Source organism: Stegodyphus dumicola, chromosome X1, assembly GCF_044657685.1.
Source record: "Stegodyphus dumicola isolate Sdum_Otavi_A_Nest chromosome X1, ASM4465768v1".
NCBI lineage: Eukaryota > Metazoa > Arthropoda > Arachnida > Araneae > Eresidae > Stegodyphus > Stegodyphus dumicola.
This window is the reverse complement of record NC_140780.1, coordinates 172,586,867-172,614,140: the sequence shown is the minus strand read 5'-3', so window position 1 is coordinate 172,614,140 and position 27,274 is coordinate 172,586,867. Positions and strand designations below refer to the sequence as shown.

The 27,274-nt window shown below is 32.9% G+C and overlaps 1 protein-coding gene across 6 annotated transcripts in view; it reads right to left on the bottom strand.

Moving 5' to 3' along the window:
• Positions 1-291: 291 nt before the first annotated feature.
• Positions 292-27,274, bottom strand: part of Scgbeta (sarcoglycan beta) — a 51,023-nt gene continuing 24,040 nt past the window's right edge. For 5 of the 6 annotated variants that reach the window (XM_085807723.1, XM_085807724.1, XM_085807725.1 and 2 more), the window contains 4 exons: positions 24,021-24,203; positions 8,776-8,985; positions 804-938; positions 292-659 (listed from right to left, as the gene is read on the bottom strand). In XM_085807723.1, the coding sequence (XP_085663849.1) occupies positions 450-659; positions 804-938; positions 8,776-8,985; positions 24,021-24,203 (738 nt within the window). In that variant the 3' untranslated portion in view covers positions 292-449. Of the gene's footprint in view, positions 660-803; positions 939-8,775; positions 8,986-21,611; positions 21,815-24,020; positions 24,204-27,274 lie in introns of those variants that run through there. The other variant, XM_085807728.1, reaches the window with a different exon arrangement.

Genomic DNA, 27,274 nt, shown 5'->3' with positions numbered 1-27,274 from the left:
GTCAGTCTAATCTAAAAAGTACTGATTATTTACAGGTATCTCTAGGAATATTACATACACTACAAATGCATATTAAACTATTCATTAAATTTTCATTTTAGCTTCCCTACTAAATCCATTTTTCAAACATTGGTTCTAAATTGCCATAATGTCAAACCTAGGTCATTTCGAAGAACTTTTCGATTCCATTGACTTCAAGATATTGCTAGTTTACTGTTCTTAAATCAACTATTATAAAATAAAGGTTAAGATAAAAATTCCAAATTTCATAGAAATATTTCTCTTAGCCTCTTTAAAATACAACTTTTTTTTATTGATGCATGTTTATTTAACAATTTCTAACACTTTTAAATTAATTAACATCACCACTAACTACACTGCTGTCACTAGAATGGAATTTTTCCCCTGAATGAGTGAAGCACACACAACATATAAACACAAGTTATTAGTTAAGAACATGGGTTAATACTTCCAGGAAATGTCACATTTTGACAACCATATCCATGCTCTCGAACTGGAATACGAAAAACACGCCCACTTGGCATACAAATACATAATTTATACCAACGAGGAGCACTATCTTGAGTTTCTGCAGCAAAAGATATTTTTTCAGCAGAAATCATAACACCTTTAGCTCCATCCAAGATGATACTCTGATTCTGAAATCAAATTAAATGGTTTAAATGAATTTTTTATATCATTACCAGTAATAAAAAATTTCAGTTACTGCACAGAAATAACATAAACTTAGAGAAAATTTTAACATGCACATAAAAGAAATTGATATCTTTTTGCACACATACCACACTTTTTAAATATAAATCAAGCCCAGTTGTCCATATTATTTCCTTCCCAGCCATAGTGAGACCTTCATTTCCTTTCAAAATTATCTGATATGGTGAAGTAATTTCGAGAGATTCTGTTTTCTTACTGACAATCTGTGAAAAAATATTCCAATGAAAAAACAAAAAAGGCCCATTCTAGTTATATCTAAATACATTTGTTAACATAGAAAGTAGTAAAATAGTTTGTTCTGAGCAGCCAGTATAACTCAAGAACAGGCCTCTAGTAACTGAAATATGGAAATACATATAGGTAATGGAAGTTTAATTCAGTTTTCAGTGTATATTTTAAGTACATGATCAAGTAAAAAGTTTAGATTGTGATAATAACTTATTCAGATCCATCTGGGAGTATCCATCTAATATTACCGTAATTTCCGGAAGAAAGGCCGCATCAGCGTAAACGCCGCACTCGAGAAAAATGGCGGGAAAAAAATTAAAATTACACAGAAACGCCGCAATAGATTAAATTGCGCGTGACATCGTCGTGGGCTGTATAGATGCAAAAACTCAACCTAAGTCCTGATATATGACATATCAGTTAAGAAAAATGCATGAAATGAAGCCATAACTCAAAAATAAATTAAAGGTAAGAAATGTATAGCTTCTGTGCCGTTTAGAGACATTTTCAAAAATTTTCCGCTCCCTTCTTACTTAAAAACTATTCAACAAGTACTTGTACCCAAACTGATGGGATCTGTATTTGGCAGAATGCCAAGAAAAATCCATTCATGCTAAAGGGGAAATACGTCAGAGTTCGTCATTGTGAGGCAGGTGGAGTCGTGTCCGCCTTTGAAAAAAATTGCAGAAAAGGCAGGGGTGGGGAGAGGATGGGTCCTGGAAGATTCATCGAATATCAGAGAAGAGAGACTATTCAAACTGATGAGAATGTTGATTTGAAAGGGGGAAGAATGTTATTGTTCTGAGATCTCGTTTATGGTGAATAAGGCATGTAGGTCCGTTCAAGGGAAAGAATGTAAACAAAATAACGTTCGCAAAAAGCAACTGAGTGGTCTTTTGTGTGGGAATAGCACCAGTCTATGCACAATGACAAGGCCATCCAAACTATGTACAATGACCATTGTAGGAAATATTTTATTTTTAGTGCGCCTAAACGCCGCACCCGCTGAAAATTTAAGTTTTAAACACATAAACGCTGCGGCGTTTCTTCCGGAAATTACGGTAATCTCATATTTAAACTATTACTGAGAAAAAACAAGCATTTTTACCATTAGCAGGCATTTAAAAATAGAAAAACGGACAGAAACATTTATTCATATACAAAAAAGGGTGAATTTTAAACAATGACACTAAGCTTCCATGAATCAACTAACATGACATATGCAGCACTGAACACAATTTTCTCAAATATTAAACTTATATATCATTTCATATACCAGCTGATATACTTTTATCACATATTACAAAAATAATGAACTTGAAAAACCTATCAGTGAGTCTCTTTACAATTTTTGATGAAATTCTATAAGACAGTTCTCATTTTAATCTCGATTTAAACAAACATTCTGGCCTACAGGAAGGGGGGGAAATCATGTCACATGCAAGCATTAAGTGATATGACAGATTTTATGGAAACTGAGGTGGTGAAATTGCTGAACACTAAATTTACAGCACAGTAATGAGAAGACTTTGATTTATAATGAGCTAAAACTGAAAGCCTAATATTCCAAATTTCATATAGTAACATTGTGTTCATGGGTAATACTTTCTAAAGATTTATCTCATTTACATAAAATCCACAACTAATACAGAACTTTACATAAAATGATATTCACCTAATATAGAAAAAACATGGCGAATTCATAAATTAAACACTATAAAGTATTACGAGTGTTACATAAAATAGTAATAACTACTAATATATGTTACTGTGAATTTATAATGAATATTTCTTTTTGGCACTCTGATTTCACACTCAGTCCTCTCAAAAATTCCCCAACCTAACACGTGATAAACAGTAGACATTTAAAAAAATGGCAGAGCACTGAAAATTACTTAAAACAATAACAAAGTAGTGAAATTAGAAACACATGAAACATTCAAAATAAGAGTGAAAAATACATAAAACAAATATCCATAAGGAAACAACAAAAAACACATTAAACAGCAAAAACTTTAACTAAATTAAAAATGCAACAAATGACCATAATAAAACCTGTTTTAACTTTAAAAAAATTAAAGAAATGCAGAATTCTCAGCATTACACAACAATTTGGCACTGATCTCTCCAAGTACACATTGACATCGATGCTTTTAACTTTAAAAACATCAGAGGATTGCACAAATTAACTTCATGGAATGTGTATTCCCACACTCTCTACTACTAGACAAAAATGCTATATTTCTGGAGAAAAAACTGTAATACTTGTTTCATTAGCAGGCAAACTCCAAAGTGCCATTAAGATTTGTTACAAGGGGGGGGGGAACTTCCCCCTTGTAACAAATCAAGTATGTTACAAGTATTACATACTTACAAATCAAGTATGTAATAATGCATATAGCATTATGCACATTCTGAGTTGCTTACTTTGGTGACATAGTGCTTTATCTGGAGATTCAAGTTTCGATGGATGGTCTCTGCCTCTTAAATGTATGAAAGTATGGAATTGTAAAGTTTTGCCCTATCCTCAAGACATGGTAAAGTGATATTAAAAATACTGTATAGCATCCTGCACAATTTCAAAAATTAATAAAACTTTAAAACTATAATTGTACTTCATGTGAATGTACTGCAAGAGCAATAAAGTAATGGTTCACTTACTGCAGCTGCCAGCCCTGAAAATCTATAAAACTGGGAGAAATCAGGAGCTTTTCACACAGTACAGTGAAGTTATTTAAAAGACTGAATTCAAAAATTCACTTTAAATTGCATGTTTCAAATTAATAAATTAGTCATAATTTAATTTGCTATTTTAAATTTCATGTTCTTTGGATAAATTCATTTAAAATTTTTATTTATCTAAGTACTTTTAAATATGATGAAAATAAAATTAATAATCAATGTACATAGTATATGTGCAGATAAATTTAGTAATGTACCATGTATTGAAGTAAAGAAAATCAAATACAAATATTCATGATTAAACGTTGTTTGAATCTTCATACAAAGTGTATAAATGTCTGCAGCAGATTAAGACAACTTAGATAAAGAATTTAATAAGATGAATAAAGTTATAAGAAAAAAATATAATTCACAAGAAATAGCATTTAATAAAAGAAGTGTAATTCAAATGAAATATAATTCAATAAGAAAAATTATTCAGAAAATCATTAAAGGTAGAAAAATTGAATCTATATAATTTAAATATCATTAATTCAATAAATTTCATTTATTGCTGGGAAACATTTTCCTTGATAAAGGCTAAAAACGAAAAACCAGGAGATTCAGTGATCTACTGGGAAAGCAGATGATGTGAGTCTTGTTAAAACTGGGAGAGTTGGCAGCTATGACATACTATTAAAGCAGAGCTGCTCATGTGCAACAGGCAAAGGCAGTAGGACACTAGAAAGGCACATTCTTTGCTATTTTTTTTAAAAAAAGAGTTCAGTTAAGTTTCTGGAAATGTACAAAGAAATCTCCTTTTCTAGTGATAAATCCCCAAGGTTCATTGTACAATCATAAAGACTGACCGTTGCAAGAAAATAATTTTTGTGTGAGCTCTTTACTCCCTGCTTCATACTAATGATTTAGTAGAGCCTCTGCTACAATTCTATGTTTCAGTTAATGGTAAAATTTCAGCAGATTGAAGATTAAGTAAGCCAGTTGCTCATCACTATTCCATTTCCATAAATATCATCAAGAATGTGTAAAAATGTGAAGGAATTGTTTAAAATGATAATTGCTTTCATTCAGAGCAATAGCAGAAATATGCCACATGACTAAAGAAACTATTGGCAAATTTTGCCCAGTAATCTAAAAAAAAAAAAAAAAAAAAAAAAAAAAAAATTTACACCAAAATTACTTAGAGGCTCTTCATCCTTGAAATTAAATGAAGAATTTTGGCCTGCATTTAGTAACATGAAGCAAATCCAAATTTTCTGGAAAATTATCATTTGCAACAAGACTAACATACTAGTAACATCTCACTGTAAACAAAAGTTAATGCAGTTGAAAACAACTGCTGTCATTTAAGCACATACTGTCAGGTAGGCAAAAATATCAGGTCTAACAATATCATATGCATTTATGCAAAAATTTGATTCAGAAAATATGTATATCTTTATGCCATGCTATATTATGCAGGTTTTAAAATTTATTTGCCTTTTTCTGCATGCAAACAGTTTTAGTAGAATTAAGAAATATTGAAATTTTTAATTGCGACAATATGGATACTACAAACAACAGTCAGCTGAGTGAGCCGAGCAATTCTGTCAGCCTTAAATGTAAAAATCTAGTTCTTAGACTCAAACTGTTTTCATAATGACTTTAATATTCTTGCCCTGACTTGATTTTAAATGGCACAATTTGAAATAAACATTAAATTACTATTATTATAATTATTACTTGCTTTTATTTTGAAAATGTATAAGTAATACCTTTGGTGACAAGAGAACTCCCCATTTTTATTATTTATCGTACATGCCAAACAGTGCTTTAACACCTAATTGAATACAACTATTAAAGTTCTTCCATTTGAAAAATAATTCAGAAACCATGAAAATTTAAACCTATTATGAAGTTATTTTTGCAAGAACCGATTCGACATGAATTAAGTTCCTCCAGTAAAACCAGTTCAGAAAGTTCTTCATGAAAAAGTTACAAAAAAGAAACCTGTTTTATTTATCACAACATATCATCAGTATCCTCATCACAATGCTTGAATGCCTTCCTGATCAGAATACAGAAGCAGGAAAAAGAAAAATACACTAAGGAAATAGGAATCGAAAGACTGAGGAAAAGTTTTGTTATTCAGTACATGCATATTTAAATTAGACTTTTTGGTACTTACATATTAACACAACCACCTTGACACAGTTTGGAGATTTTTTACAGAAATAACAGTGATTCAGTGAATTTTCGGATTGCAACTTACAATAGATATGGTTACCTCAAGAACTGTTAGGTGCATAGTTGCCAGAGTTTGGCGACTTCTATTAAGATGGTTGCAATAATATGCTAAGTACCAATTTTTCTACAGTGTACTTCTTTTACAAATTCAATGATTTCTGCTGTGCACTGAAACAAAAAATTGCATTACCTTGCATGACAAAATGAGATATGTAGAATTCATTGTTTTCAGTGCAGTCTTCTGTGACCCGTGGAAGCATTCTATTTTGTTACTGCACTGTAGCTGGCACTAAAAAGTATGCTTCATATTTTGCACAAGGTTTTAAAACTCTGATGCAAAATATGCTCCAACGTCAAAGTTATGTCAAATGATATTACACAGTTGCTGCAGACACAGTTTTAACTTTGATATCGAATAAAGCAGTAGTCTCCAACTCAAATGCATGTGGATCTAATGCACGATCTGAAAGCACCTGACAGGCCAACTTTTCTTGAACAAAATGAAAAGGTTTTTCTTTAACAAAGTTAAATTTTAAATTTCATTTACTAAATATTTATCAAAGCATACATTAGTAATAATATGACTCAAAGGAAAAACTTCAATCTATATTTACTTTTTGCCTGAAATCTAAAAGCTGGCATTTGCAAGAAATTGCAGATGGTTACACTTTGTAAATCACATGTACTAACAGTTAAATGCTAAATTTTTCAGACTTACATTTATTTCCAATAATTCCAGTTGAATTAACCATTAAATAACTTGAACTAAAAATATACAAATTATAAAAACTTGAGAATAATTAATTACATGTTATTCCCATTCTAATTTTTATTAAATTTTTCTCTGATGCACACAGAAAAATACATATATTTTTATGTAAATGATTAAAAACTTCTTTATTTCTTATTACAACACTCTGCTACAGCACCACATAGCATTTCAATTTTGGTAAAGTTTGTAACCTTGGAGAGAAATTGCTAGAAACTATCTTCATCAAAAATTGCAGGTGCTCATTGGTCAATCTAGTTCTTTTTTGGACTTCAATTTTCAACTGCATTGAGGGGAGGATGTTCACTTAAAAATATACTCTCAAACAAAGTGACTATTGTTATTGCAAAAGTTCAAAGCTGACAATATTTAACTTTTGAAAAGTACGGGAAAAAATATATTTATTTACAAATTTGTGAAAAAGACTTGTATCAATCACACTGTAAATTAATTAAAAAATAATAAAAAGACTTGTATCAATCACACTGTAAATTAATTAGTAAATTAACTAATATTTTCTGGGGCATCACATTTGTTTTTAATGATAATGCAAATAATGTAATATTGACCTAAAAATATCATTAAATCCTCAAATTCTTGTTACAAATGTTCATGGGCCATTTAAAATTGCTTTGGAGGGCCACCAGTTTGAGAACACTGGTATAAAGAATCAATGCAGTTAAATCACAGGCACTCTTCCGCTGGCCGGGCACAAGCAATAAATCACCAGATATCACACTTTTGTTTTATTTCTTTAGCTTATGCTTCTCGATTTTATGAAAAAAAATTCAAATGAAATGAGATACTTGTTTTATGAAAATGAGTTATTTTGTTTTCGATATTGTTTATAATGCTGGATTGATATGTCATTGTCAAAGCGAAAAATCTGATGTTCTTGAAATCTGCACACAACTTTCTCTAGTCTTTAATTTATTTTTCATTTATGGGACCACCATACAGCTGTTGGAATTTTCAATAAATGTGATCACATGCAGTTTGAAATTTGCCATGTAAGTATTTCTCTTACTTTTTCTTTGACAAAAAAAAAAAAAAAAAAAAAGCACAGAAAATAAGACTAACACAGATTGCACACAAGATAATAAATGAATGGAAAACATGTACTAGCTTCAAATAAGCTTACAGAGTTAAAATTATAATATTTGGCATCTTGCATTTTACTTTACAGTAATATGATTGGAAAATAATTCACTTATTTTACCTGGGCAACATTTTTGCGCTCATGATGACATGTTTGAATGTTAAAGTAATTTTTTGCTTAATTTCAGTTAATATACTGGTTTGAATTTTAGGTAAATATTTGAAGAAAAAAATGCACTTTCAGCTTGTACAGAGATTACCTTACATCTGGAAATACACAATAGCCCATATTTATGCTACAAATAAAAAAAGCCTCACAAATCCTAACAAGCCTGCCTGAATGTGAGGCAATAAATACTGCCATTATATGGTCCTAAGGGTCCTTATGATCTATATGAACCTCAATAAACTCTTCCTCATGGCTTTCTCCACAATGCATCATCTTTTAAATTCTCAGTCAAATAAATTTTGAATAAATTAGTTTTAATATTGATTTAATTCCCAAATCAGATAAATCATGCACTTCTTAAAACATGACCTATTAGTATACTCAGAGATACATTATACCACAAACACTTCAATGTGACTGCAGATGCTGTTTAAAATTAAACGTCAATAACTGCACATTTTTAAATTCACAGCCTGCTTAAATAGCAGAAACCAAACCAATGGTGAACTACCATTACTCATTCTCCTAATGCACACTTATCCACTAGTGGGGCTTTTCCATTTGTTTACTAAAAAGTATAAGTAAAAAAGTGGGAGTTTGGGGGCCCATAATAAAACCCATATTAATTTTTATAAATGTTTCAGTCATATTGCCATCAGTATTAAGTACAATTTTACCTGCATGTAAATGAAATTTTCATTTAACACTTATTAAAAGCATGGATACTCTGAAAAATTGTTAACTCTTGTAACAGAATGAAAGATAATATGCATCATAAACTGAAACCCAATATGACATTTTACTATAGGTGATTTTGTCTGACAAATGTGCATAATGGAAGATCATTCATATTAAAAAAAAATATTACCCTAGAAACATGAGCTTCTTTTACATTCAAATGTGAAACACCATAAGGAAGCTTGAAATCTTTATATTCAGTTGAAAAAATGCTTTTGCCAGAGGTAGGACTTTGAAGCAAAAATTCTTCAACACCTGAAATAACTGTCCAGTCATGATGCATTTCCATACTTGGCCCATATTCACCAGAAATGATTCCAGAACTTGTACGGAAAATAATCTATGTGCATGCAAATAAGAAAAGGCCAAACTTAATACTTTTATGTGATAATGCACAACATACATATATTCATCTCAAATTACAGCAGAGGGTCTCTAAGAATCTACAAAAAAGTTAGATTAGGTTGTTGGAATACAGCAAAGCTGGTGATACATTATACAAGGGAAAAGGCTAGAAAATCAAACATGCAGTTAGCCCATTTGCTTGGGTTCGAACCCAGGTCAAAATCCTAGTATTCAGTCATCTTAACTACAAGGTCATTAATGGGACTTACTGTCCCCAAAAAGGACACAAGGCTAAGCTGAGCGAACTAAGGTTTCATCTTTCCTACCCTAAATAACAGTTTGGTTACCTCGGGGGGGGGGACACTTCATTTAGGTCTTTTAAAGGATTTGGGTCTCCTAGATAAAACCAGGGTTGCCACTCAAACAGGAGAATGAAATTCCCTGACTTTTCCAGGTATGTTTCGAGAAAATTCCAGTCTATCCGCGTAATGTACGTTGGCTGTGCTAAGAGGTAAATTAATTATGGCATTACTTGTACTGTGTAGCAAATTCACTTAATTGTACAATAAATCCCAGAGGACATTTATTCTTAATTATTCTTGGTACACTTTGTTTGATAACTTTGTTTACTTTTCCACTTAAGAAACTTAATAAAATTTAAGATATATACATTGGATAACAATTGTATGTTTTATTTAATTATTACTCATGATCATCACCAGTTCAACATGAGGCTAATACGGTTCTTATAAATCACAACGCAATGCTAAAAGTTACGTTAGATTTTAGGTAAATTTAATTTGTGTGAGGTGTCTTCTTAAAAGGCACCTTAACACTTGAAAACACAAATATAATTATAATAGGAGTTGTTTTCTCCACTGAAGATTGAGATTAGAATCTGCCCAATCTGGAATAAAATAAAGCTTTTTTTGCAGACATTCTACAGCTAAATGAAAGAAAGAAATCTATTTAATGATATTTTTTTTTTTTTTTACTAAATTGAGGTATTTTATATTTATTTCGCAGCATACATAAGGAAAAAATATGTGCATTAAATTTCGTGATGTCATCATACTGCTAGAATTAATTTCAGGATTATGCCAGAGAAAATTTCCTCAAATTTGGAAATATTATTTACTAATGATAAATAAATTTAGAGGGAAGAAGCAACGTTAAATGATATGAATAACATAAAAATAAAGATAATTACTTAAAAATTGAATTAGAACAATCAACGATGTTTTAGCGAATATAGTTATATTACATGGTTAGCCTAGATGACTGATTACTATTTTTTTATTTTACTGCAAAATGACAAGGTATTTATTAAAAAGAAAAGAAAAAAAAAAAAAGATTTTGCGGTAAAATCCTAGTATACGGTACGGCCTTCGCACGATTTTGAAAATTGTCGCCAAGAACAAAATGACCCGTTTACTGCTCATCATAATGTCGCCAAATCCCGCTGTACCATACATGGAGATTATTCTAACCAAAGAACGTCTATGTAAAGAAGAAAAGGTTCCATACACGTAAAAGCTATTACGCGGCTAGAAAGCGAAGGGAAAATTTGCCAAGGGATTTGCCGACGGAAACTGGCGGCCAGAATTTCCCTCTCCACGATGTGTACAGGAAATTGAGAAACATGTGTTAAGAAGAAACGTTCTTTGCAGGGGCGTAGCTAGAGGGGGGCATCTGTCCCCGGGCGCAGAATCCGAATGGCGCCAAACTGATGTTACGATATTTTAGAATTAAATCTTTTCCATCCTTGGCAAGCAGTAGGGGGTGCGAAATCTTCAGTTGTCCCTGGGCGCTGAAAACCCTAGCTACGACTCTGGTTCTTTGACAAAAAAGAAAACTACGAAAATCCGTTTTTAAATTATTGCGAAAAATCCAAGAAGAAACGTTTTTCTTGGACTTTTCGCAATAATTTTAAAGACGGATTTTCGTAGTTTTTTTTTTTTTTTTTCCTCTCAAAATAACTAATCCATGAATTAATTTACTTGTGCCAAAAAATATTTCCTTTTCCTTTAGAGTTTAAAGAAATTTTAAACAATATTCATTTTATGAACTCTTGATAACGTGACCTTCGAACTTCGACACCGGTTTCGAGCTTTGGCGACAGATATATCGCGCAGGCACAGCTGTTTCCGTCTATGATGGAACGGAGCCACGTCTGTTGCAGAGAGGTTTTTCTTCTTTACAATACATATTTTTTGATTCTAACCTTCAAGGTACCGTATACTAGGATTAAACCCATTTTGTTTTATACGAGAACAGGTACTTTCTTTAGTTCATGCACTGCACGTGCGATTCTCGAGGTTACTGGAAACCAAAAGTTGCGGGAAACTTGCTTTGCCTTTCTAAAAGACAATCAAATTGGAGCTGCGAAAATTGGCTCTATGCCAGCTGCCCAAATGACACTCACGTGATACACAATTCGCCAAAAAAGTGATCTCTTCCGACGTCGGCGCAAAACTCGCCTTTTTTGGTGGGATCGCTGTATGAAATTCCCTGACTTTTCCAGATTTTGACTAAAACACTTAAATTCCCTGACTTTTCCCTGAATTTTTTGGTCAATTTCCGAATTCCCTGACTTTTTCCGGTTTTCCAGGTAGTGTGGCTACCCTGTAAAACAATGCTTACCACTCCTCTTCACCTATCGGACTATAGTTGTATCTATACAACATACATATTTTGTGGAATGCTATGAATGCAGGAAGTGGACCAATTTTACAAGAATAATATCTTAGAAGTAAGTAAAGAAATGTCCTAAAAACACCTTATGTCATTGCTGTGGGAAAATGTAAAAAAACAAAGGCTTAATATACTGCAATGGTAGACTAAATTACTAAAAATTTACCTTTCTATAATGCCATATAGTTGCATACAATATAAAAACATCATAAATTTAAATCCAATTCTGAACTTCATAAAACTGCCAGAATATTTCTGAACAACTTATAGTGGCTCAATCATCAGCAAAGAATAAAATGGCAAACCTTTTAAGGCTACAGCATAAGAGTTATATAATTTTTAATTTATAAATTATACATACATAAGAAAAAACTAGAAAAATCTAGATGTAAAATTCTGTTTGATTGTGTAATGCTCTTACTGAATGATTTACTGCAAATGTTACAAATTTCATGCTGGGTACCTAATAATAATTTATTTCATATGCCATAGCATAATTCACATAAAATAATATGAATGCACTTTAACATTAATGTACAATATGTTTACACATATTTTCACATAAACATCTAACTCAGCAATGATAAAAACATAAAGCACAAAAGAATAGCATTTGATCATAATTAAGGCTAAATGACTAAAGATACATGACTAAAAATGCATGCAATTAAAAGTGCAACTTAATTTTACAACTAAATAGTAGTGGTTCTATTTAATAAAACAAAAATGTAAGGACAGTTTACATTTTCAAAGTTTGTGAGTGCTAGACACTACTCTGTGATGGCATCTTCCATTAAAAGAAAACAAGTGAACTTGTATACGGAGCAAAAGTTGGAAGGCATTAAGAAAAATGGATAAGGGAGAAAGTGTCAGTGCAGTGGATAAGGACTTGGGAGCCAGCAAAAGTACAACTGAAGACTGGAAGAAAAAATGGATGGAAAGAGTCATAGTGTGTTAAGACAACGTATACAACACTGAAAGAAAGGAAAGGTATGTAAAAAAGTGAGTTTAATGAGGTAAATGAAGCACTTTACATTTGGTCTTTCCAAACAAGAGAGACGGGCACACAAATTAGTAAGCCAATCTTGCAAGAGAAGGCCTTAAAATTTTATGAAGAATTTAAAAAAAAAAAAAAAGGGGGGGGGCAATGATCCTAAATTTGCCGCAAGCATTAGCTGGTTTGATTGCTGGAAGATACGATGTGTGACAGCTTAGTATTTGTGGGGTAACACTATCTCTTGACATGAAGGGTATACCTCAATTTAAAGAAAACTTTCAAAAATTTATCGAAATTGAAGGTTTGACAGGAGAGAAATTATACAATTGTGATGAAACACAGTTAAATTATAATCTGTCATCAGCAAAAAGTCTTGCTTTCAAGGAAGAACAGTCAGCCTCTGGTTTTAAAAGGAGCAAGGAGTGGGTAACAATCTTAGCATGTAGTAATACAACAGGTGACAATAAATTAAAACTTGTTGTCATAGGAAAATGAAAGAAACCACATGCATTTGAGGAAAATGAAATGGATAAACATTCTGTTTGTTACCTAAACCAGTCAAATGCCTGGATGAGATGTGCAATTTTCAAAGAATGGTTCCATGAAATATTTGTTTCATCAGAATGATACCAAGCAAGACATTATGTCTGAAGCAGAATTATTGCTGCTATTGCAGTTAATGAAGAAATGCCAGAAAATGACAAAGACATTGATGTTGAGGACTCCACCATAGAAGCCCCTAAAATATAATATAGTAAGGGACTAAAGGCTGTTGAAACCATCCTTCAGTATTTTGAACAACAAGGTGTGTTGATAATAGACTTACTGTTTGTCATCTTTGATGAAGCAGCAAAACGCAGAGGGCAATGCAGGAAACAAAAAGATATTATGCATTTCATTTAAAAAGTAACAAGTTTTGCAGAGTTGGCTAGTTAATTTTCATTATGGACAGCTTTATGCCTTCAGAAAGCCAGATGTCAGTTTGCACGATGAAGTTTCCTGTCTGTTGCACTTGGTCAGTCAATAGATCGGAGAGTTAATGCTGGTTGTGGATGACACGGGAGTTGTCATCCATGGTGTCCCATACGTGCTTGATTGCATGCTGATAGTGGCACTACTAGCACCACACTTATGCGCCTAGTGAAAAATTTGATAACACGTCATCTTTCAGATGTATAAACATGCCTACCAAATTTTGTTTATCTAGCACAAATCCTTCTTGGTGTTGGGAATTTTTTCTTCCGTCAGTGCATTTTGCTTTCATAACCCCATGACTATCAACATATGGCAGCTTGAGAAATGACTCATGCAGCAATGTCTAAACAATTTTTCTTTTTAAATATTAGTTAACTGAATACCAAAAAGCATAGTAACCTTTTATGTTGACATCACGCATGGTGATGATCACAGACTTCAGCTAACTGCACAGCAAAAGCAAAGTACAGAGTCAATGAAGAGAAATTTAACAGAGATTTCTTTCCATATGGGGGGGAAAGAGAGATTTCAAAATTATACTAATAGGCCAAAATTGCAAATTATACTAATAAGCCATTTAGTGCTGAATGAATTGAGAACAACTCGTTTGTTATTCAGATCATCCCAGGATCGGCATCAAAGCATCAAGCACCGGGCAGCAGTATTTGGGAAGGCAAAATTTTTAATACTTTAGAAAAGCACTAAGCAGCAAAATTAAAGGATGGCAAAATCTTCAAAATTTAGGGAAGACACAAGGAATGCTAAAATTTTAACATTTAGGGAGGCACTTAGCAACATAATTTCGGTGCTGCAGAAATTGCACCTTGGTGCAAAATGTTAGTGCCAGCCTTGAATAAGCCTTAAGTATATATGGAAATTTATTTATTCTGGGCTCAGCTATGCCTTAAGGATGTGTTGCAAATAAAAATAAGTATAATAAATATCTAAGTCAGGCTTAACTTAGTGTGTGACAGAAGGAAGACAAAATTTAGTGCAACAAAATGTCTAATTTAGAATGAAACAACAAAAATCAGCTTTGTATTTGCAAATTTCACCAATCGGCCAGACCTCAAAAAGGCCCCTCACGGACTTCATCCAAGACTCTAGAGTTTTACAACGATGGCATCACACAGCTAGCTAAGACACTCACTGATAAAAGGCACTGGATGCCAATGGTGATTACTTTGAAAATTAGTGGTGATTATTTGTTTTATGACTTTTTCTTTCTGACTGCCCAAAACAGCAAGACAGTTTTTGGTTACTTTGTACAACAGAAGTTATTGCTGTATCAGAATTATCATTCGAATTTTGAGTATTACTCTCCCATTTCTCCTGTTCTTGTAACATTTGAAACAATATCCATATCACTCAAGTATTAAAAGACTGGTTCAATTGAACTTCCGTCAAACCATTCCTGTATATTTTCCCGACAAACATTTTCAATTTTTGGCACACAATTACAGTTATTGTCCCAACTTACGGTTATGGTTTATGGTTATGTTAATTCTCAAAAAAGGTTTATGGTTATGTTAATTCTCAAAAAAGATTGATTTGCTGATGAAATCTGCTGTGAACTTAGGTTCACAGACCTACACCATGGTGAGTGCAATGGATTTTATGAACTGCACAGAATTGTTCTGATGTCCAAATATGAGAAATTAGAGAGTTAACAGTCCCATTTAGGGTATCATCATCCCACAAAATTCTCCACATCCAAGCATCGATGACCTCTACCATGTCAGAGCAAATGCCACCCGTTTATCATAATTGCTGTTTTAATTCTGATACATACCATATCTAGTATGGGTAAGTGAGAAAATTCCTGAAAGATTTGCTGTATTACCGAAAGATTCAAATTCAATTGTGCTGGGCATTGCTCCTACCAGGAATGGTGCCATGGGTGCCCTCAATGATTGCAATCTTGACACCAGTAACTGTCTGTTCTCATACTGTTTCCGCTTCTACCAAAGTGAATTTCTAAGGAACATGCTTCTTCAAGTTTCTAAATTATGCCTTTCAGTGCATTAACCCTCTCAGCATTACGACCGGAAAATTCCGTACAGAAGGTTGCCTTCCACGTTCATTATACATGAAAATTTCTGCTAACTTTTAATGTATCGGATTTTAGTTTGGATGTATGTTAGAAAAGGAATCAAGGTACGAAATGAAAGAGTCATTTTTTAATTAAAATCAAGAAAATATCATTTATTCAAGACATTTTGAGGAACTTTGTAATTTCAGGGCTAAACCCGTAACGCTCAGAAGGTTAATTGATATAGGGCCTTTGAGTAGGTTGTTATGATTTCTAAATTCCTGAACAGTGGTGGTTGAACTCAACTGAAGATTAAAAAAAATTCACAAGTAACATGTACTGAGGTACAGTGAGATGATGTTGAACTAGCTAACATTCAGAATGTCCTTCACTGTTTTACGCTTATCTTTACTGAATGAATTCGTTTATGGGACCAAGCATTTATTTGACAGCAAATTTTTAGTAGTGAAATTAGAACTTCACCACATTTTACTCTACTGGCAACTTTTAGAACTAATTTTTTTTTTTCATGGAATCTTTCTTCTCGTGTCATCATTAGTCCCCCTAACTAATTTGATGGCATTCAAATTAACAGACTGAGCAACGAATTTGTGCCAGTTAAAAATGTGTTATATATTCAATATAGAGCAATCAAAAATTTAATAGGAAAAATTGCTTGTAAATGCAATAAACCAGTTTGAATAAACAAACATGTCCAGCATTGAGATCAATAATGCATAAATGCACATGTGCAAAAAATATAGCACTAAAAAAAATCAAACAGGTAGTGCAAATAATAAAGAATTTACACTTCTCAGCAGACTGTCACCATGGGTTGGTGCATTGACAGAAATAAATAGATCAGCCTGTTTTGAACTGATAATGACACAAATTTACTAAATTTAAAACTTCAATAAATTGCAAATCAATTTGCGTCTTCATCAGTCCAACCTCTACAACATGGAACGATAAAAATTTTCCCTATTTCCTACAAATCCAAAATGCAATAATATAATTAATTCAATTCATATAATTTAATAATTGCAGAAACAGCATCAAAACCTTTCATTTGATTTAAATAAATGAATACAAAATACGTCCAAAAGAATAATTTAATAACAAAATATACAAACAACACACAAAAAAGCAAACATAGCAGAAACAATAAAAAATATATATATTGCAGCGAGCAACAAACACGTCATTTGTCTACGAAAGGAGTCGACAATTTTGTGAAATATTAAAAATAAAATAAAGTCTGAATGAACAATCTAGGGCCAGGGGGAATTTCATAGTTTCAGGGGGAATACAGTCAGCTTTACTCTACCTGCTTCCTGTGGTGCCATTAAAATTAATCTAAATAAATGTATACGCATCGATTTTGAGGGAAGGGAGAATGATCTAGCAGTGGTGGAAAGGATGCAGTGGGGGGTAGAAGTTGAGAACCCCTGAAACCTCTGCAAATATTCAATCCATGCTCTTTGAAGCATTAGGTTGAATTAATCCTAGCATGTAGTACAATGCAAAACAATTTCAAGAGGAACAGATATGCACAAACCATTATAGTGGTATAGAACAGTTTAATTAGACATTCTTATAGAGTCTTTCAATTGTAATAATTCTGATTAGGCTGTATGTCTCCGTTTTTCACAAAAAGAGCTTATTTCATCTTCTCAATCTCAAGGCAGATAAAAAATATGCAACCGCCTTCGCTGGGAATCAAACCACGGACCTCTGGAATACCGGCCCAGCGTGCTACCGTTACACCATGAAAGCATGCTAGGGAAGTGGGAGAAATACCTTATATACTCCCCTTTTTAAAGGGCGACTATGGTTTTAGAGGACCTAGTCACCAAATCCTGGGTGCAGAGAATCATCATCCACAACCCTTTTAGTTCGGGCGCCACTTGTAGAGTCATTAGGTTAATTGGAAGCAGAACAGATGAAAAATATGCAACCGCCTTCGACGGGAATCAAACCACGGACCTCTGGAATACCGGCCCAGCATGCTACCGTTACACCACGAAGGCACGCTAGGGAAGTGGGAGAAATACCTTATACGCTGTCCTCAGATTCACTAATAGTTTGTGTCTGGAATTCTACAGAAAAATTATCAATTTCACCTCCGTCAGACACATTCTCAGATAGCTTCTGCAACAATTTTTAATTTCTTCATCTGTAAGATCTCTTTCCCACTTATTCGACATATTTTATAAAAGTTGAAAAAAAGTAGAAAAATATCATACTATCAGAAAACAATAACTGTTATCACCTGCAGTAAGTAAGCTGAACTAACAAACAGGAAAATAAATCTGTAAGATAAACTATTTCTGGAAAAAAAAAAAAAAAAATGTAAGCATGAAAAATTCAGCATTTATCTTCCTTGCAGTATTTTCTTCAAACGAATAGATAATTGCAAACAAAGGAACAAGAACTTATGTAGACATTACAAAGTAGTGAGATCACCCAGGTTTTTATCCTTCTGGGAGATACTATGAATGCAATCGAAAAATACTTATCAGGCAATGTTTTTCATGGGTTATTTGACAATGCCTCGAGCAGAAGGGGGGGATAAAAGTAAAGGGTCCCTGTCTGCCATTCAAGGAATACATGCCAATATTTCAAAAACTAACGAACCTAGAATGCTGAAAATTTTTTTACAAATATTTGTTATCTATTTAGGAAATGTCAAAAAATTCCAAACGATTTCTTCCAATAAAACAAAAGTAATCAGCGGTCAAAAGTGTTCAGGGGTCAAAATGACCTCTACCACCGTTCTAGTGTTAATATGTAGCAGTTTAAAAGGTAAGTGAGGAGTCCCAGCTAATGATTCAACTTATTTGTGTTGTAATTAATCTTAAAAGAACAAAAAGCAGGAAAACGGAATAAGTTGTAATCTGTTACAGATTACAGATTTTTCACTCAAGAGGCTGCCTGGAGAATGAGAAGATAAAGTGAGCTCTTTTTGTGAAAAACAGAGACTTATAAAAAATTATTACAAATGAAAGAGTCAATAAGAATGTCTAATTAAACTACGTTAATATATACAGTCTAGCACTGTAATGGTTTATATGTAGTCTACCATGATAAACAACAGCTAAGTGGTGAAAACGTTTAGATTGACAACTGTAGATTAGCAAGCTTTTTTTAATAAATGTATATAATTTTTAAGTTCTTTTAAAGTATTTTATTTAATTAGTGAAGTTTTTTTGAAAAGTCTTCACTATCACTTTAAATATTTTTAATTCTTTTGCTTTGATTAATAATAGTGTTTGCTATGATTTTTCTGAAGATGTTCGATTGCCAATTAATTAGCTTGAAATTGAAGAGTCTTTCGTAAAATAATTTTATTTTGTTGAGATTGTACATTAACAGGTCTAAATAATCTGTTTCTGTGTCATTAGTGATAGCTCTGTTAAGTTTTAATGACTTAGGATAGATGTCCTGTTTCTCTATTTCATTGTTATTAATTACTGCAAAAATGTCTTCTATATTTTTAAAGGGAAATTTGATAAGTTCTGGATTTTGGTAGCAGTTATTAAAATTCAATTCTTTAGCAAACAGGAAAAGATTACAAGTGGCAGTAGAATAGTTGTCACACATAAGATTAACATTAATTTGTAGTTACATTTTAGCTAAATAAATTATGATAAAATGTGTACCTAAGGTAAGATTCTATATTTCAAAATCAATTAATTCTTGAATGTTGGGAATAAGGTTGTAAAGTTCAATTAAAGTACTGTAAATCTAAACAAGCAGCAAGGTGTTCAGTCTTCAAAATCATAGCAATTATTGTACATTTGGTTTACTGACAATGGTTTTAATAACTTTGTTCATTGGTAATAATCCAATTATTATGTTCTGCGATATTATTGTACTCTTGGATCTTTGCACAGATTTTTTTAAGCATTCTGGTAATATTAATATCTATTCCTTTTCTTGTTTTTGGTAATTATTCACCCTATCAGCTATAAACTGAATTTGATTAGATACTTGCAAAATTCTGATACTGCATGCAAACTGAAGAATTTGTTGCAGAGAGGCTTATGGATAATTTTAAGTTTTTTTTTTTGTGAGATGTTTACCTTTATTTAATTAGTGTGCTTTCTTGATTATTAGAGGTTTGGTTTTGTATATAATTTTACTATTCATTGTAAATTCATTCATCTTGAATGCTTCATTCATCATTAGGCTTATGGATAATTTTAAGTTTTTTTTTTTGTGAGATGTTTTACATTTATTTAATTAGTGTGCTTTCTTGATTATTAGAGGTTTGGTTTTGTATATAATTTTACTATTCATTGTAAATTCATTCATCTTGAATGCTTCATTCATCATTTGAATGATGATGAATGCGAGATTCATTCATCTTGGGCCATATACAAAGCCTCTGCGGACTTTTGGTACACTTTTGAACAAAAATTTTCTTTACTGAAAATCAATTTAATCAAGTACATACTGACCATTATTATCTATGACCTTTTGCCATTTTTCGGGTAGCTCCATAATTCCATCAGTGTAGAACTTTGGTTTATCGTCGAAAAACTTGGCCAAGTGATTTTCAGCGGGACTTCGGTCGACATATATTTTACCATCAAGACTGTTTTGCAGACCGAAACAAATGGTAGTCGGTGCAAGGTCCAGGCTATATGGTCGATGCATCAAAACTTCCCAACCAAGTTTCGCCAATTTGTTTCGAAGCATCAAGGATGTGTGTGGTCCCTCATTGTCATGACGGAACACAACTCCCTTTCTGTTGGACAATTCTGGTCGCTCTTTCTGGATTGCTTCATTAAAACGGTTGAGTTGTGTGCAATACAGGGCCAAACTGATAGTTTTGCCAGGTTGCAGCAGCTCATAATAGAAAATTCCTTATATGGCACCCAAACATCAAGATTCTTTTTGTAGCATGCTCTTTTCAATTGATTCCAAACTGTCATGCAGCGGTCACGGACATTAAGCCGATGGGACACTTAACCGAGACGACATTTAGCTGACATGGACACTTAGCCAACAAGGACAGTTAGCTGACAGGAACACTTAGCCGACACGGACAGTTAGCCGACATGACATTAAGCTGACAATGAATCTCGCTCTTCCCAATGGTTTTAGATTTCTAATACTTTCACATTTCATTACTACTTTGCTCAACACATCACATTACATTAATTCCCGTATAAAGCTGTTTCACTCCTCCCACTAATGAAATTTTCTTTCCCTGTCAGGAAGTAGAGTGATTCGCCCTACTCCTAGCAACACTGGAACTACTTTTTTTTTTATCTAAAATGCTATTTACACCCTTTACAATTACAGGTTAGGCATTGCATATTTATTAATTTGGGATAGTACTCTGGCATGGGAATTCGTACCTTGTGGCCTGCAGCCAGAAGTAGGTTTGGTTTATATAATTATAGCAAAGCCAGAGGGCTATCTGTGTAACGGAAGGGATAACTTCATGCAGGACTTTCTAAGGAAAACTGGCTCGTATACACGTTACACATGGGGAAAACGACGAAAACACCCATGCAGCCTGTCCATTCGCGGGATTCGATATTCGGACCGAACTGCCAGTGTTCAGAGACTTTATTGCTCGGCCGCTGCTGCACTTAACAGAAATAGAGTGACCATTTGACTTAATATATAACCAGTCTCTTCCAATAAAAATTGCCTTTTTAGGCTAGAACTTTATAATTACATTCAGGAAAATGGGCACCAAATATTTCCCTATTACTCTGTAGCTAAAACAAAAACGAGAAAGAGAAGGAATGAAAGAGAAAAAAATTAATGAAAAGTGAAATGAAAACTTATACATTTTTTAACAGATATTGAGAAAGTTACATTTCATGAGAAAAACATGAAACACTATAATATATATATTGAAAATTACACAACGTGACTTTCAAAACAGAGTACATAATATTACCTAGTTACATGACTGATGTAGTTAAATCTAGCACAGAGAGATAGCACCCCATTACGGTGGCTTTTCAGGATGTCTCGCTTTGCTCCGCCCTGCTTGGTGCTCCTCCTTCTGCAGATTCCTCCGATTTCTCTTCGGAGATTTTCCAATGTCCGGAATTTCATATTAGAACAACGTTTTCGATATATGAAGAGTGAAAAATGTAGCTTTTGAGAAATGTATTCAGTTACGAATGAAATAAAACCATAAAGAATATTTTACTTCTAAATTAAACATAATGCACCAGATTATTTTAAGAGAGAGGCGTGGTCAATAAAATGTTATAGAATTTTTTATCTCAGGAATAGTAGCATGGCCAGCTCATTATAGAGGTCACAAATAATTTACATCTTTGCTTGTTTTAAAAATTCAATTTTTTAAATTCTTTTTAATAACAAAATAAAATATATTTGCTAAACTAACCTTTCACCATCATATGTTTCTATAAAAAGTATAATTCAAGAATAACAATAATTTTTATTGCATTATTTAGATTTTTCATGACAGGGAAAGGAAATTTCATTTGTAGGAGGAGCAAAATGATTTTGTAAGGAAAAGAATGCAACATGATGTATTGAGTAAAATAGTAATGAAACGTAAAGGTATTAGAAATTTCAAAGAGCAAGATTGGAAAATTATTATCGTTATACAAACAAGAAAAATTGTTAATGCTGTGAAAGTGTTCAAAAGAACACAGTTGATTAAATGAAGAAGCTTTACGGATAATTTTTGAAGATCCCAAATGTAATTAAGTGATCACCGTACTTAGCTAAAAAAAATCTTTTTTCCTTTTGAAATTTAGTTCATATTTCCTGACGAGAAATTTCAGCGCTTTTTCAGTTTGGCCAATATACACCAAACAGCATGATATATAACAAACAATGCTAAATTAAAACAATAATTAAAAGCACACGAGATCTTTAAGAATCGAAAAATGAATTTTACTGATAGGCAAAAAATAACTTAAATATTGAACTTATGGAGAAGTTGAGAAATTTTGTATTTCGTAAGTTTTAATAATTATTGGGTATGTGCCAGTTAAACATCACTGTCGGCTTAGTATCCTGTTGACTAAATGTCTTGACAGTTAAGTGTCCCGTAGCTAAATGTCCTGTCGGCTAAGTGTCCTTGTTGGCTAAATGTCTTGTCAGCTAACTGTCCATGTCGGCTAAATGACCTGTCGGCTAAGTGCCCGTGTTGGCTAAGTGTTTGTGTTGGCTAACTGGTGTCGGTTAAGTGGTTGTCAGATAAGTGTCACGGACCCATCATGCGATTGATGTTTAGTGCCTCTGCTATTTCCTGACAGATTGCATGCCAGTCTTGCTCCATCAGTTGCAAAATTTCAAGACTTTTTCAGTGGCTGGCTGAATAGAGCAAGGTGCATCTCTAACATCGAAATTTCCAGAACAGAATCCAGCAAACCACTCCTGGGTCCTTCGTTCCCTCGCAGCATTCTCACCGTACACTTTACAAATTTTTTGGCATGTTTTTGCAGCATTTTTACAATTTGAATAGTAAAAAAGCATCACATAGCGAATTTCTTCAGATATTTCACTCATTTTCAAATCAATATAAACCTTTTACACGAGCAATGAATTAGAAATCTATCTTCACAAACTTAGAAGCTGAATGTCACCTTTTAAGCACATGTTCATTCGAGACAATCGAATGAGTATTGCTGGATATATAGGCATCAACACCAGAGGCAAAAAAACCATGGAGACATTTTATATGACCCAATAATTTCTTGATAACATTTTTTACAGATAATACCAAAGTTATTGCTAAGTTTTCTACAGTGATGATGATAAATTGGTTTTTTAGCACTTCAGTGTCTTTATTTAGTTCATTTTGGTTAAAACTAGCATTACTGTAATAATAGAACTGAAGTTTATCAATATTCCTTTTAATGTTGTTTGCACACATGGCACTTACACTCTTCAATTGAATTTAGTAGAAAGCTGTGAAACAAGTTTAATATTAACTGAATTGAACTTAGCTAATGCAAATAATAAACTGGTTAAGTGAATGATCTTTTTAAGACAATGGATTTTGCTGGTATTAGAATAGTGTTCATATTTCATCAATTTCTTTAGCTGTTTGTTTTCAATAATATTTAGTACTCTGGCAATAGTATGTTTGTGCTGCTGGTTACAAAATATATATTGACCAGCGGCATAAACACATTCATACCGGATACCTAAATATTATTGAAAACAAACAGCTGAAAGAATTCATGAAATATGGAAAAAAATCAGAATGGAAAAAAGTAATAACAATTAAAAGATGAGTAAGCAGTAAATATATAAAAAGGGAAAATGTATAAATAATATTCTTCTGTTTAATTTGAAATAATAACTTAATGTTGCTTACAGGCTGGTTATCCCCAATGATAGGTAAATCTCTCTCCGCAAAGCTACCAATGATGCCAGAATCAGGAATAACAGTACCCATATCTGCATGATTAAGAAATCGAAGCAACTTTCCAGATCGAATGAATTCCATGCTTTCCATTCCATATCCAATACGAAGCACACTTAAAAGGACAACTATTACCTAGAATTACATTTAAATTGTATAAAATACATAGCAGGTAAATTATTTCAAAATAAACTTTAAAACAAGCAGCGAAAATCTAAAAACTGTTTTAACGCAGAGAAAGCACTTGTACAAAAAAAAAAAAAAAAAAACTGCTTAAAGAACCTAATTTGATTTACTTTAAATTCATTACACATCATCAACAAATCACTATTACAAAATATGAAATACACAAATGAGCTTTAATCTTGTTAAAAAAGACAAATTTTCTACACTGGTGGAAAAAATGAAATATAAATTCTAGAAAAGAGTTATCTGTGGTTAATCGTTAAGGCAAAACACAGCAATATCATCTGCCTAATTGAAAAGATATCTTTAAAGGAAGATTTTCCAAAGGAAAGTGGCTCATATTTATACATGGGTGAATATTTTGGAAATAACATGCAGCTACTAGAAACAAAACTACCATTGGCTACAGCTAAAGAATGTTGATATAAATCTGACTTGGCCTACTAGAACATCAAGATAATGTCTTGATGTTAAGTTAAATTGATTTCATATTCAGTAAACTGTACATACAAATAAATTGATTGATTCATACAAATAAATAGATTGATATAATTGATTCATTCAGTAAACTGTACATACAAATAAATAGAGCATGTCTGACAGAAGACAAGCACTTTCTGATACACATACCAGTTCAAGCTAATATGTAAAAGGCAACAGCTGTTTATAAAATGGCAGTGCACTAAAAATTCTACAAAACAGCAATAAATAGATAAAATTAAAATAAGTACGAAATATTTCTAATAGAACACTTACCTTTTCCAAGAAATCCTTATGCAATACATTTTCACTGTTCTCCTCATGTACACAGTGATCTATTTCACTTAATAAACATCAGAGAAGTGCATAAATTTGGCATTGTATATGCTGTTATTTTTCCATGTTACAATGACCTGTTTTCACTTATAAAAATCTGAGAATTGCACAAACTTAGCATACCACATTTGTAACACTTTGCTAGCAGTTTTTCACATTGCATTTTCATAAAATTAGATCACTTAAGAAGAAAAACTTCATGGCATGCAAATTTTTTAATTTTCAAATATTGGATAAAATATGCTTCTGAAGGAATGCAGAACATCCTTTTCTATCAACCAGCAAGTCCCATTACGTTTTCGGTACAAGGAAAAAATGTACTCAATCTAAAAGCAAACACTAATCAGAAAATAGACCATTGAATTTGTATGGCTGTGCATATCCACATAACTGGGTTACCACATAAATACATTCTCATGACATTATGGGTTGCCGCATGACTATTTTGATGACAAAGAGTGTTTGCCTTGTAAATATTTTTTGAGGGCGGGGGTTGCAGATAATCAGAAGCAAGAATTATACTAAAATGAAATTTAAAACTAGATAAAATTTAACCTTAGATTAATACTTGATCTATAAAAAATCACTTTGTTGAAGACTTTCCTGGGATCCTTGAATTCCTATTTTCTGTCAACAACCAAATATTTTTACTCCATGAAGAAGAGGGATCAAAGACAGTTAAGTTCTCATTCTATATTCTCAGAAATGCATCCACATTTCCTATATTTTGATTTTGTTTATTTGATTATGGCAAAGGATGCCATGGCTATCTGCCTCAGGTAAGGGATGCCTTTGTAGAGAACTTTCGAAGGAAAAGTGGCTCATATCTACATAGCAAAAACCACGAAAATGCCTATGAAGCCAGCCTGTTTCCATTAATTTGAACCCAGGCTGAACTACCAGCATTGAGCAACTTTACTGTTCGGCCACTGGTGAGCAGACGTTTTCAATAAAAGAACTTCAATCTAAGACTGAATTCTGTTTAATTAATTAAATGCCACAGATGCTTGTATAACATAAACACTATAACATATTACTTATCAGATTTCGTATTGACTGTAAATGGTTAAATTGATGAAAACCCTGCGTTGACCTTGACACGGTCAAAAGGAACTTACTTTTTAAAACTTAGGCTACTGTAATCTCTAATGATGTCATTAAGCTTTCAACTCAATATTTGTTAATGAACAAACTTGCAATAAAATGAAGGAGAAATTTTTTAAGACATATTATTAACATCTCTTCCTTTTTAAGTTTTTAGTTAAACAAGCTTAAGGTAAAGAAGCAACTGACATGAATGAACACTACACCTATTAATAAAGCAAAGCTATTTGGATTACCAACTATTCTTAATTTCAATGAAAAATAATTCTTCAGATAATGAGAAAATAAAAAATAAAGAATTAAGAGAAGCTAATGCTTTACACACAGACAAACTTCAAACTAATTTAAAATACAAAGGAGTGGATGAGTAAAACTATGACATGGAATGTAAGGGCACCAACTGCAAAGGGCTCAATCCTACAAATTGAAAGAGTGGAGAAAACATGTTCATAGCTTTACATACCAGACCGCAAGTTCCCAACATTTTTCATGTCCTGTACCTGTCAAAAATTTTCAATATGTTCTTGCATACCCTAAAGTACGCAGCGTATTCAGAAACTAAGTACTGTTTCATCCTAGCGCCGTCGCAGCGCTGTGGTAGGCGTCCCGAGCATGCACACTAGTCTTTCTTGTTCACCGACTTTCAATTGTCGCCATTTTGGTTGCTCTATGTTGTGTTTTCAGTTTGCTGTGCACATTCAAAATGTTTAAGACAATTAGTTCTCCCACTGACTGCAAGATTTGTGCCGTGATTAAATTTTTGAATGCGAGGAATGTTAAACCGGCCAAAATTTATCGTCAAGTGACAGAAGTTTACAGTGAATACGCGATAAGTGATGGAATGGTGAGAAAGTGGGTAAGAATGTTTAATGCAGGTTGAACAAATGTCCACGCCGAGGCTCGGAGTGGTCGGCCTTCTGTTGTCACCGATGATTTGGTAAGGAGAGTTAATGAAGCAATTCATGAGAACAGACGCTTCACAATGACAACGCTTTCAGAGGCATTTCCACAAATTTCACGTACTGTTTTGTTCGAAATTGTGTCTGACCGCTTGAATTATCTCAAACTGTGTTCCCGATGGGTTCCAAAAATGCTCACTG